General features: G+C 40.1%; 1 protein-coding gene across 1 annotated transcript; it reads left to right on the top strand.

The window, feature by feature from the left end:
- Nucleotides 1-1,158: 1,158 nt before the first annotated feature.
- Nucleotides 1,159-12,101, top strand: MRPL15 (mitochondrial ribosomal protein L15). The gene is made up of 5 exons (XM_051610755.1): nt 1,159-1,303; nt 4,683-4,840; nt 7,382-7,547; nt 8,041-8,164; nt 9,381-12,101. The coding sequence occupies exons 1-5, from the start codon at nt 1,205-1,207 to the stop codon at nt 9,716-9,718; spliced, it is 885 nt and encodes a 294-aa protein (XP_051466715.1). The 5' UTR covers nt 1,159-1,204; the 3' UTR covers nt 9,719-12,101.
- The last annotated feature ends 583 nt before the right edge of the window (nt 12,102-12,684 follow it).

A 12,684-nucleotide genomic window follows, 5' to 3' on the forward strand; every position in this document is an offset into this window, starting at 1 on the left:
AACTCTTTCAGTCTGTCTTCATAGAAGGGGCACTCCAGCCCTTTGATTGTCTTTGTGGCCCTCCTCTGGACTTGCTCCAACAGCTGTTGGGGCTCCCAGAACTGGACACAGTGCTCCAGGCAGGGTCTCACAAGAGCAGAGCAGAAGTGGAGAATCACCTCCCTTGACCTGCTGGTCATGCTTCTTCTAATGATCTTTCCTGAACTCCCTGAGTACCGACCGGGTTGCTGCTAGCACGGCTCAGGGCCACTGGCAAAAGGCAAGCTCTGGGTGCTGTGGGCAGGTACAGGCCAGGCAGGACCAGGGTTGCCTGTGTGGACACGGGTCTGCCCATTTCAGACAAATGTTCAAGGTACTGAGCTGCTGAAATCCAGAAAAGGAATCGCTGGAAACATGTGAATTGTGGACCTTTCAGATACTTCTAAGTTGGCTGCCTCCTTACAGCGAGGTATCTGTCGTATGCGTGATTACTTTTCTACCTAACGTCAAGGTTCTGCTTAAAGTAGTCAGAGCTTTCAAGACAAAGCATACTCTGTTTTTCCCTATTCTGGTGGCTGAAATGGACTTAGGCAAGGTGGGGCAAGGTGGTTGTCCGTATAAGCATTTCAGGTGCAGTTACATTTAATTTTTTTTATTTTTTTATTTTTTTTATTTTTTTTTGTGAAGACGGTAAGAAGCTATGCAGATTTCACACGGAAACCCACCCATTTCTGCAACATCATTTCCATTTCACTCGGACTCCCAGCCCGGGAAGCGCTGTGCTGTGCCCTTTTCTCCGAGGCCTCACTTGAAGCAAACACTGGTTGCTCGGACAGAAGGTTCAAAACCCGCAGGCGGGGGTATTGCCCTAAGAAGCACCGGGTGGCTTCCACCACCCCTGGCCTTTCCCCTCCGTCTCTTCCCCGCGGCGGCTTCCCCAGTTCAGCCCCTCACTCCGGTACAAGGGAAGCCGCTCTCCTCCGCTGCTCCGCCCGGGCACGCCGCACCCCTCCATGCTCCGGGGCCCCCTGACCCCCCGGGCTCCCCCGGACCCCCCTGACCCCCCCCGGACCCCCCGGGCTCCCCCGGCCCCCCAGGCCCGGCTCCTCCTTCCCGCCCACTGCGCGACACTGCTGGCCAGGCGCGGGAGGCGCCACTTTACGGTTCTGCCGTAAAGCAGGTCGGCCGGGCGAGCGCCGCTGCCGCCCTTGGGCAGCGCGGGGACATGATTGGGAATGGCGGGAACAAGGCCCTGGAGCTGCTGCGGTCGCTGCCCAGGGTCAGCCTGGCCAACCTGAGGCCCAGCCCAGGCTCCAAAAAGCCGGTGAGTGCCTGCAGCTTGTCGGGTGGGTCGCGGGCACGCTTCCCCTCCCGCCTCGGCGGCGGGCGCGCCCGACCCCGGTAGCGGTTGCCCGGAGGGATGTCAGGAAACCTTTGGGGGGCTCCGTCAGCCTCGGGAAAGCCGCCTGGCCAGACGAGGTGTGGGGAGGCAGAGGAGTAGTGATGTGTGTGTTGGTCCTCTTCTTGCCCTTTGCGTGTCTTGCGGCCGGTGTGTGTGGCAGGCCCCACAGAGGCCTGGCTGATGAGCGGCCCTGGGTTAACCTCGGGGCCGTCTTTGCGGGATGGGCGGAAACGGTAAAAAAGTATGGAATGCCAAAAGTATGGAATGCCAAGGGCTTGTGGGGTGGGATAAAACATCTGGAAAGAGAAGGTTAAAAGGCTTAAAAAGAGATGGAGTGTGAAGCCAGCCAGCACTTCTTGTTACTATTGATTTCTCAAAAACAAATTTAAATATTTTCTTTCCTGTCTCCTTGTAAAGTGATAGAGGATTAAAGGAAAGAAACCAGAACGCAACCCACCTAGTCTGGGGGAAATATCAGTGAACGGGGGATGAAATTCATGGGCTCAAGTCATAGGAATAGAAAACTGACAGAAAGCACCAAACTCCACTGCCCTGTCAGTGCTCAAGATTCCTCTTGAGATGCCTGTTGAGCTAGCGAGTGCTGTGACAAGAGAAAAGAAATTATTCCCCCCTGCAGCTGTTGGGGTTCCCCTTTCAAGTTGCTTCACTTGGAACTGTGAACACCCAGCTTGGCCGGGGCCAAATGTAGCTGGAAGAGCCAGGCCTGTACAGGGCTGCAGTGGTGATTCTTAAGTTTTTTTTAACTAATCCAGGCCCTTAAACAGTATTTTCAGGATTAGGATCCAGCAGTTGTGAGATAGTCTGAACTTGAGGTGTACTAGAATTGATGTTTTCCTACCAGTCTTTTGTCTCAGGACATTTTTGTTTGTGAAGGTAGCTATTTGATTTAGGAAAACACTTGTTTTTTTTAGTCTTGAAAGTAAAGATTTTTGTATGCTGACTGGGTCTTTAGCAAATAACTTGCAACTCCATATAGGAAATGAACTTTTTTCCCCCCCATGTCACTCCTAACTTTGTGCCTTCAGTTAGAGTTTGTACAAGTGATGTCAGCTCTGTTTCTCTGTTGATTTTTTTTGGTGTCTGACAACCTTATTCTGTGATCAGTGAAGTTCTCAAATAAGCAGATTTAAGAGCATTTGACTTCACAGACAGAAGTTGCAGCAACAAAAAGTCTTGATTTGCTTCCCTGATAATCTGAAATCTGGCCAATGTACAGATTACAGTCCATTTGTTGTAAGCAGATATTGTCAGTGTATTGGTATCAACTAAAGTTGCCATGTAATCTGATGTGTGTATGGGCAACAACCAGAAAGGGTGGGCCAGCTGTATTGTCTCTTTGCTTCCAGGTGCTCACACTGTACGTTTTTTTTTTCCTGCTCCTAGAGGGTGTGTGGTGAGCCAGAGCAGGGAACTAAACAAGCTGAAAACTAGTTAGGCAAAAATTAGTTTTCATTTAGTTTAATTCCCTGATGTCTCCAGCGCAGAGCCACACAACTCTTTGTGTCAGCAAAAGATGCAAGGGAAAAAGTATAGCATGTGGTCTGGGGACAAGTCTGCTTCCTTTGGTGGCAGGAATAGTCGAGTCTAGCATAAAACTGCACTGGAATTCTGTGCTATTGAATATTAATACAGGTCAGCTGTGCATTGTAGGTCAGATGGTTTTTCAGATATATTCATGCATTTTTTCCTGATGTCTGTTCTGTTCTACTAACAGTTCAGTACACATTAAGTCCTCCATAACTTTGGAAAACTTACAGATGCAATAAGGAGCATAAACCATCCCATTTTATGTTTTTGTGGTGTTAGACCAATCAAGTGCCATGATGTAACGAGCAGTTCTGAGACCTGAGTTTTACTCAATATTCTGTGCTGCAGTCTTAACTGCACAGAGTGATTTGTAGATGATAAGGGGTGCTTGATGTTTGGCTGAGTGTTGAATAAAAAAATGAGAAAGTGAAGAGGTTTTGCCTCTTTAGTAGTGAATTATTTACATTATTATTGATCCAGCAGTGACTATGCTGTGAGTTAACCAAAGTTCAGTTATCAGTGGTACAAACACTGTTTAGAATGTCTTGCTTTACCCATCTCTTAGCCTGATTGATTCACATTGAGGAACTCGATGGAGAATAGCAAATGTGTGAATTGTGTTGTGCAGATATGAGACTAGTTAGCAACGCAGCACTGTTCCTTCCACACACGTTCACACTCCAGTGAATGTTAAATGGGAAAAACTATGTAAGATGAAATGGATCCATCAAAGTAATGCACAGATGTGACCGTGCCTCTTGGAGCTGGACAGGGAACTCCACCCCGTGCAGCATGGCAGTGAGATTCTGAAGCTGGTGGCTCTGTTTTGTCCCCAACAGAGCATGAAAAAAATCAAAGTGAGCCTTAGTGCTGCAGGTTCTACAGTATATTAATTAAGTGGGGTCATCTTACACAGAAGACTAGTAGGTCAGAGTGAGCTGGCACTGCTTCATTTAATAGCAGCCAGTCCCAGCTGCTCATTTCCACCATTGCTTACTGCCTGTTTTGTAATCCTGTAGACATTTGCATATCCATGAATTGTACTGAATGGTGCAACTAACCTGGACTTTAAATTAAAATAACCCCAACAAACAACACACAAAATAAAGAGAAGAAAAAACTCAAAAAAATGTTTTACCTTTGCTTATTTATCTGTGCAAATGTTTCTGCTGGCACGCGTAGGAGGAGAGGGCAAGAAATCTGCTGATTGTAGTCAGAAGAAACTGCTGCAGTTGCAGATGGTTGCAGAGAGTCTGAGTCCATGAAAAGAATTATATGCATACATAGCATATATAGTCTGTTCCGGTGCCCCCTTAAGTAGAATTGAGGTGGGTTGTTTTTTTGTTTGTTTGGTGTTTTTTTTTTAATGTCTTTTTTTGTAGTCAGTTTGCAAATTTCTGAGTACTGTGTGACTTTCTCATGACATAGGAGGAAATATCAATATTTAATTCACAAGAATTGCCTAACTTGGAGATTGCAGGGTGTTAAGAGGTAGGATTAAATACTATTATTGCTTTTATCACAATATGTGTTCATGTAAACTTTCAGACTATTTGTGGTGCCTGCCTAGAGCTGTGCTCTGCAAAAATCATATTAACTGCTTTTCTTACTTTTCCCCTTAGTAAAGAGCTATCTGATTTTTTTTCCTCAAGAATTAACATTCTTCTCAGTTGATTATATCCCTGAAGTCTTATGTTTTGTAGATACTTGCCTTCAAAGTGGTTGACTAAATGTATCTTTTGTCGTTTTCAAGGAGAGAAGACGTGGCCGTGGAAGATACGGAGGTAGGAAGTGTGGTCGAGGACACAAAGGAGAAAGACAAAGAGGAAATCGCCCCCGATTAGGCTTTGAGGGTGGTCAAACTCCATTTTACTTAGCCATACCAAAATATGGATTTAATGAGGGACATAGGTAAGTTTCTTAACATTAACTCATTGTCTGCTTTCCTTGATCTTTCTCCTGAAGCCAGAATCCAACATGCCAAAACAGGCCTAACTGAAGATGTGACATTCCCCTTAGATTGTTAGCTTCTTACCAGCAGGACCTCCCATTTCTTGTGAGATTATTTATTTGAATTCATTCATTTACCATCCATTGTTTTACAGATTTGCTTATTTGCCCTTTTCTTTGTGTAACCCTTCATATATAGCAGGTTACCCTTCATCCTCCATCTGAGTGCATTTCTCCTTCAAGACCACTCCTCCATACATGCTTGTTTCTCCCTTTGCCTGTCTGCACAGTAGATAAGATTGAACTGGCTGGGAACAGTCCCATTGACTCATGTGAAGATGTTAGGTGTGGCAAGTGTAATCCAAAGCCTTGCTTTGTTACTTCTCTTTGTTTTGTTCACCTGAAACTGGGATCTGAACAATCCTGCTTCTCTTCATGACTCTACTTTTTTAGCCCTGCAACACTGCAGTCTTTGTCTGCGCTCGATCTGTTCCATCTGGGATCTTAAGAAGCTCTTTAATGTCAAATCTATTGGATGAAGCCATTAAATCATCTCTCACAATTGCTTTTCTCAGACGTTTTGCTTCGTTTGACACTTCTGTCCCCTTTTCACATTGTACTTGTTTGTACCGTGTCCTTCTTTCAAGTTTTTAATGTTTTTAATGTTTAAAATTATTCTTCTAACCAGTCAGTGTTCTTTACTGGAGATCTGTGTGCCAGGTCTGGTTTGTTGTTGTTGTTTAAAGATGGTTTTGTTTCCGAAGATGGTGTGTATGTTACCTGGGTCATTAACCATTTTGCTTTTTCAGATGCAATCATGAAACAGTGTATGGATTCACAGGTTGTTATAGGCAGTAGTAACAAAAGCATGTCACATCTAGCAGACAGTTAAAGAATGAAAGGACTTAAGTGAAATTTTTTAATGAATTGTTAATCTTTGAGTTCGATTTCATGTTTCGTTTGCTGTTAAAACTTTATTAAATAATTGTACATTTTTGTATTTCTACCTTTATGCATGCAGTATAAACTTCAGACTTGACCTGATTGTTAAAGGGTTTTTGTGTTAGTCTTACTAGTTTTGAAGGATGATTCAAACATTTCCAAGTATTGTTGTTTCCATCTGTTTACTGAACTTACTATAAGAGTGAATGAGAAGCACTTTTGATAGCTGAAGAGACAGTGTAGGTCTGCAGTCCCACAAAGGAAATGCTGCAAAATGCAGGCATTGAGCTGCTTATGTTAAAAGTGGTCACAAGTTCATGAGTGACCAACAGCAAAAATCAAAGCTTCTGCAGTGACGAGAAATTATGGCTGTTTTTAACTGCAACTGACAGCATGTGGAAACAAAAAAGTGCTCTGTAATTTCTTTTCAGTGTTGCTGGCAAAATTTCAATGCCAGTCTGTTGTAAATATTTTTTCTAGTGAGTATTTTAATAGCACCTGAGAGAGACAGGAGCATGCTGACCAGTGTCCCTGCCAGTTTGTCACCACCTCACTCTTCTTTCTGCCTGCAGTGTTCTTTTTTTGAATTTTCTGAACATCTGCTTTGTTAGGAACTGACAGTGCAAATTCTGTTGCTCGTCTTGTCTTACTTAGCTTGCTAATAACAAATATAAGCTTATCAGTTTTTCTGCTTCCACTCACAGATTTCCAGTAGCAGTGGTTAACCTGTATGAGAAGGTTTTGAGTAAATGGAATGCAGCAGGCATAGACATTGGGGTTGGGAGAGCTACTCGGAGGATTGGTTTGTGTAGTAAGATTAGAAATGCAGGTGCAAAAGTGGATTCTGCTGAAGCTTACTGCTATTGACAAAATATTCCGGTTTCCTTTGGGATATGGGTTAATGCATATTTTCTCAAGATTTCACTCCCTTGGTGGCATTTTGAGGTAGATTTCATTCAGTACTTGTGAGATGTCAGGTACAGTGGTAATGGGTTAAAAACTCTTGGATATAGGCAAGTTATGCAGGAGCACGTACAGGGTTTGGCTGATAAACTTCAGCTAAATTTGTGTGAGTGGGGAGAGTATATGTGGTTTCGGCTGTATTTTTTTGTTTTGTTCTGAATGTATCAGTGAAGCTACCAAGCTGGATTTGCTTTGAATATGGTAGTTATTTAGAATCTTGTTGGCTTACCAAGAAATGCTCCAATTTCTTAATCTTTTTTTGTTTTCCTTAAACCAATCAGCAGGTGGAGAGGTATTCTGGAGTAAATTGAACTGTGCAACAGCAAAATTATTTATTTTTATTTGAGATGGGGAATAAGCAAACCTGAATGCATAATGGAGCCTTGGGCTGTAACTAGGGTGTGTATTTGCACTAAATTAAACTTAAAATTTTGGCTTATGGTTGGGTCTGTTTTAAACATTTACTTTGCAGTTTTAGGAGTAAGTAGAAAATGGAATAGTGTGCTGTATCTCAGTTGACCAGTTCCTGTTAAAGCTTCAGTTTTGTAAATTTCTTACAGTTTTGTGTGGGTTTCTTTTTTGTTTCCCTTTCCTCAGCCGCAGACGTCAGTACCAACCGCTCAGCCTTCAGAGGCTGCAGTACCTGATTGATTTGGGTAGAGTCGACCCTACACAACCCATTGACTTAACACAGCTCACTAATGCCCGAGGTGTAACAGTGCAACCTCTCAAAAGGGACTACGGTGTCCAGCTGGTGGAGGAGGTAGGAATACCAGACACTTAATACTTGAGGCAGTATAAATACTTGGGTTTTCAGGTTTTCCATACCGGGCTGTCAGATTTGTCCTTCCTCTGTCTTGGAAGTTCCTTTGCTTTTTCTTAGTTTTCTGTGGGATTTTTATGGTAAAATCCACTAGAGGGCACTGTGTGTTTGCAAAAAACTGCGGGATGATGCTTTAAGACCTGAGACTACAAAAATAATAGTTAACGAGTAGATAACAAGAGGTCAAACAGTCATTTTGCATCAGAAGACTAGAATGTACAGAAATAATGTATGAATGCTGTGGACAAGTAAACCTTTTGCATCTAACTCGGGTGACAGTGAGAACAATTTGGTTACCCACCTTGGTGCAGGGGACAGATGAATCATAATATTTAGCAGGATTTAATGTTTCTTACAACTTCGTAGAGGAGAATAAATGTATGTACTAAAAGACTCATTATAATGTTACTCTAATATGGCTTGAAATTTACAGGGTGCTGATATATTTTCAGCAAAAGTAAATATTGAAGTGCAGAGGGCATCTGAATTAGCAATTGCAGCCATAGAAAAAAATGGAGGTGTTGTAACAACATCATTCTATGATCCAAGGAGTTTGGGTAAGAATTCCTTTTTTTCTACACATTTCTATCTTTGCCTTTTTTGTTTGTAATTTTTATGGAAAGTGCTAAGATTAAATGATCAAAATCAAAATTTCAAACATATTTCTGACTGGAAAATTTCTTCTAAAAGCTTCGACAACACATTGTTATACAAATGTACTAATGTTGAACTGTAATGCTTCCTCAGTTTTACTTTTTTTAACTGTTCACCTGTTTAGCCCTATCAGTGTTAGTAGTCATTTACCAATCAGCCAGTTAAAGAAATACAAGTAAATTTGTAAATAGAGGAACTAATAAAAGATGGTTTCTTTGAATTTTTGTCTCCTGACTCATGTGTTTGATAACACTAAGAAAATTCAGGGGAAAAAAATTTATTTAAAAATACTGTGGATATCAGTATTTTTAATTTAAAATACTTTTCTAGTTAAAGTGAAGAAACAGCTAAGTTACAAAAGCTCAAAATCATTCCAGTCAAAATGGCTATTGTTTTCAGAACACTTTCACTGAGGAATGAGACTTTGCTTTGTTTGGGGCTGCATCCTGCCTGACATTCATTCATGCAGGTTTTATTGACAATATTGGAGCTTTCATGTGTGAATGAGGCTGAAGACAAGAGGAACAGACCCTTTTAGTGTGCAAAATACTTTACCCTGGAGTGATACAATTTGTTTTTTTCCAATCCAGAAAATATTCAGGTTAAAAGGATCTGGAATATAATTTACTAAATTCAGTAAAACTTGAGGAGGAGAGGATAGTCTCACAAATGACTATGTATGTGCACATGCCATTGATTCTTTATTTAAGGTACTTACAGAAACACAAGATTTGGCTTTTGTTGGTGTGTTGTAAAAAGTCATGCAAATACTTTTCTTCTAACCTAGAATTCAGGCCTTTAAATAAATGGTGGCATCTGGCTTATTTATTGTATGTCTCCAAGGTAGGTGTTCTAAATGTATTAAAAATACTAATTCAGCCAGATCATCAGTGTAAATATTAGTTAAAACAGAGTTGCTTTTTTGATTAAGTTAAACTTGTAAAACACTATTTAATTCTGAACAAGAGTATTCTTAAGATTTGGTTTTTTTGCTGGGTAGTTTTTTAGTAAGAGTTTAATAATTTGTTTAGCAAAAAATACTGGGTAAGATGTTATTTAATGTCTTTAAAAAGATTTTATAAAGCATAGCATCTAATTTTCTCTCATGTTTGCCCACAGAAATTTTGTGCAAGCCAGTAGTATTTTTTCTGCGTGGCCAGCCTATTCCGAAGCGAATGCTTCCACCCGAAGACCTCGTCCGTTACTACACAGATGCCAGGAACCGTGGGTATCTGGCAGACCCAGCTAAGGTTGCAGAAGCCAGGCTTGAACTTGCCAAGAAATACGGTTATGTCTTACCAGACATAACTAAGGATGAACTCTTCAAAATGTTAAGTGCGCGCAAGGATCCTAGACAGATATTTTTTGGTCTCGCTCCAGGATGGATCGTAAACATGGCAGACAAGAAGATTCTAAAACCAACCGATGAGAGGCTGTTAAAGTACTATAGCTCATGAATTCAGGACTGGAGACAACTGCAGGTGTACAGGAAACATCTGGGTATGAAATAATGGATACAAAGTGGTGTTTGGCTTTTTTAAGACTTCTGTTATACTAGACAAAACATATATTATTTTTTTTTTATGTAATCTTCTGGTTTAGCTCTCAAGTTTTTGTTGTCATAATACAGTTTCTGAAAAGGCTTAACATTTGGAAGCAGTGTAGAGTCTGACATAAACTGTGCTTGGGCACTTTCTCCTGCTATGATTTGAAGGTTATTTTTTTTAGACAAAACGTTTTGATCTTGCGTTTATTTCTGAGGATGATTCCAAAGAGTAACTTGACCTTATGATTAGTGTATTTTTTTCCTCCTCAATTTAAAATCAGGAATATGGCTGCACAAAACTAATACTAGTTTTACAATCATACTACATAGCATTATATTTTATGTTTTACAAAATGGTACCTTGAATACCTCTAAGTTTAGGGTTGGGTGTTTGGGATGATGAACAATGCAGTAAATTGAAAGACGAGAGAGGAGATTAACTTAATCTATCAGAACTTGATCTGACTCCTCAGAAGTAATGACGTGCTTCAGAATTACATGAACTTTAGTGGAAGCTGAATTTGGCTTGAAATTAAGGATAATTTGGTTATTAGCATGCAGGAAACTGTCAGGAAAACCAGAACACGAGTTAGGTCTTGCTTTCCAATTTTCATGTGCCTTCGGAGGTGCTACTTAGTTTCCTGTAGCTGCCAGACCATCCCATGACCAAGGAGAAGCCCTCTGAATGTATAACCTTATAATCTATAACCTAACCTATAACCTGTAATCCCTGTATTTCATTTGTACACCTCAAGGGGAAAAAAGAATAATAAAAAATTAAAGAATATCTTCTGTTTCTTTCAAAGAACACCAAGAAGCGGTTGAATTTTTTTTGTTGGTGTTTGTCAAATCAGCCCAGATTTTTGCTTCACTCAACAAAATACTTTGTCAATTAATCTGAGCATCTGTAATTAACAAAACAAAATAAAACTAGTCTTCTATTCTCATGCTGATTAAATAATCTGAAATCCAAAGATTAACAGTGGAAAGTCACTAATTTTTGATGATTTACTACTCTTCAGCTTCTATTGTCTGTTGCTGAAGTATTTTAGATGCTATCAGTAATGGTCATTCTTCTGACCTGTAGTTCAGTATAGGTGAAACATAGCAAAACAACACCAATATATAATTGGATTGTGAATAGCAGGAATTTGGTTTTAGTGGTGTTAACAATCATATTTTATAAGGTGCACAACACTTTTTTGGCACATTAAGGATAACACTGTGTGCCAAAAAAAGTATAGCTAGTGTGAACTTGAATGTGAAGTAAATAACTTTCTCACTTTAGATATATCCTGTTCTGCATCCTGATGATTGTTGGTTTGGAAACTTAAATGACAAGCAATACTTTTTTTTATGTTTGTTTTTTTTTTTTTTTCTTCTTCTTCTTTTTGTTATTACAATACTACTGCCTCCATTTGGGAAGGAGTGTGGGGGGGGAAGAGTATTTATTGCCTTCCCTTATTTGTACCATAATGTTTCTGTTTTTATGAATCAATTCACAATTGTATTTTGTGGAGGTGGTGGTACTCAACAGGAAAGCTACTTAACTGGAAGTGAAGAAGGAAGTTAGTCATATTAGTGAAGACCAGAAGACAAAAGTGTTTATGTATCATTGTGTATTTTGGGGAGGATAAGAGGGGGGGAAGGCAACTTTGTTTCCACTCCTGCTCTTTGTATTAAAATGAACAAATTGCTCTCAGCAATTTTAATATTTTTTTTTCTAATTCGACTTCTTTGATACACGCACGTGTGCACGGGCTGCTTTCTGTAGGTTTCTAAATGGTTTTCAGGTGAAAGGGCAACTTGGATAAAATGATAACAGTGAAAGAAAGAATGAAAACAGGAAACAGATGTCTGGTGACGTCGAGGGATTGGATAGCACTTATTCAGTGAACGACGTCTTAGTCACAAGGCAGCTGTATCCTGGCTCTGATACTATAACTCTACAAATACCTTGGAGCCAAAACAGCCACGTTCCACAAAATCCGGTCATTCTACTTTATAAAGGTGATCTTTTATCATCTTATAATTGGAGAGGGCAAAAGGGGCTGTATGTTCCTTTATTTAAAATATGCAATGCTTGTCTTTTTTTCTCTCTTCTATTTACAGTAGCTAGTATTTTATAATGGTTGTTCTGCTTTTTATTTACTAGTGAAAAAAGCGGCAAGGCTATAGAGGATTTCCTGTTCATTTTATCTCGTCAGGAACACAAATCTGGCAACTGAATACAGAATTATCAAAAGCAAAAGTAAGGTATTGACAAGGTTTCTAATAAACCCGTGATAAACAACCTTCCAATGGACTGTTGTTTATATGAGGGTCAGGTTCACTGATGCAAGACTCTTAAACCGGCGCTGGCATCTAAGGCCATTCTCTTTACATAGGAATATGTACCATGTTTTCATGTTCATAAGATAAATGATTGCTTTGGATATCCTGTTTTGATAGGGGTTTTTCATATGCAACAATGTATTACACCAGCACCAAGCACCCAATCTGCTGTAACCGGAAAAAGGCTATCAAGGAGCTGAGGAAAAGGAACGTTATTTGCACAGTAAAATACTGAAAGCCATGTCAGTTTTTATCAACAACATCATGCTTCTTAATGGTTCCTTGATAAAACTGATCACTTATGTGAGACTGAAGTAAAAATACAGGCCTCTGAAAAAGTATGTACCTTTTTATGTTATACCTAGATAATTAGAAATCACCTATTATTTATGAGATAGACTAACAGAAGTCAGGCAGTACTATTACAGGTGCCTGACTGCAGACGCAGAATTAAGCAGGTTAAAATAAATGCTTAATAAATTAATTAATAATAAATTATTACAAAAATAAACCTTTCACTTTTATGTATAACAAAGACACACT

Source organism: Apus apus, chromosome 2 (assembly GCF_020740795.1).
Source record: "Apus apus isolate bApuApu2 chromosome 2, bApuApu2.pri.cur, whole genome shotgun sequence".
Lineage (NCBI taxonomy): Eukaryota > Metazoa > Chordata > Aves > Apodiformes > Apodidae > Apus > Apus apus.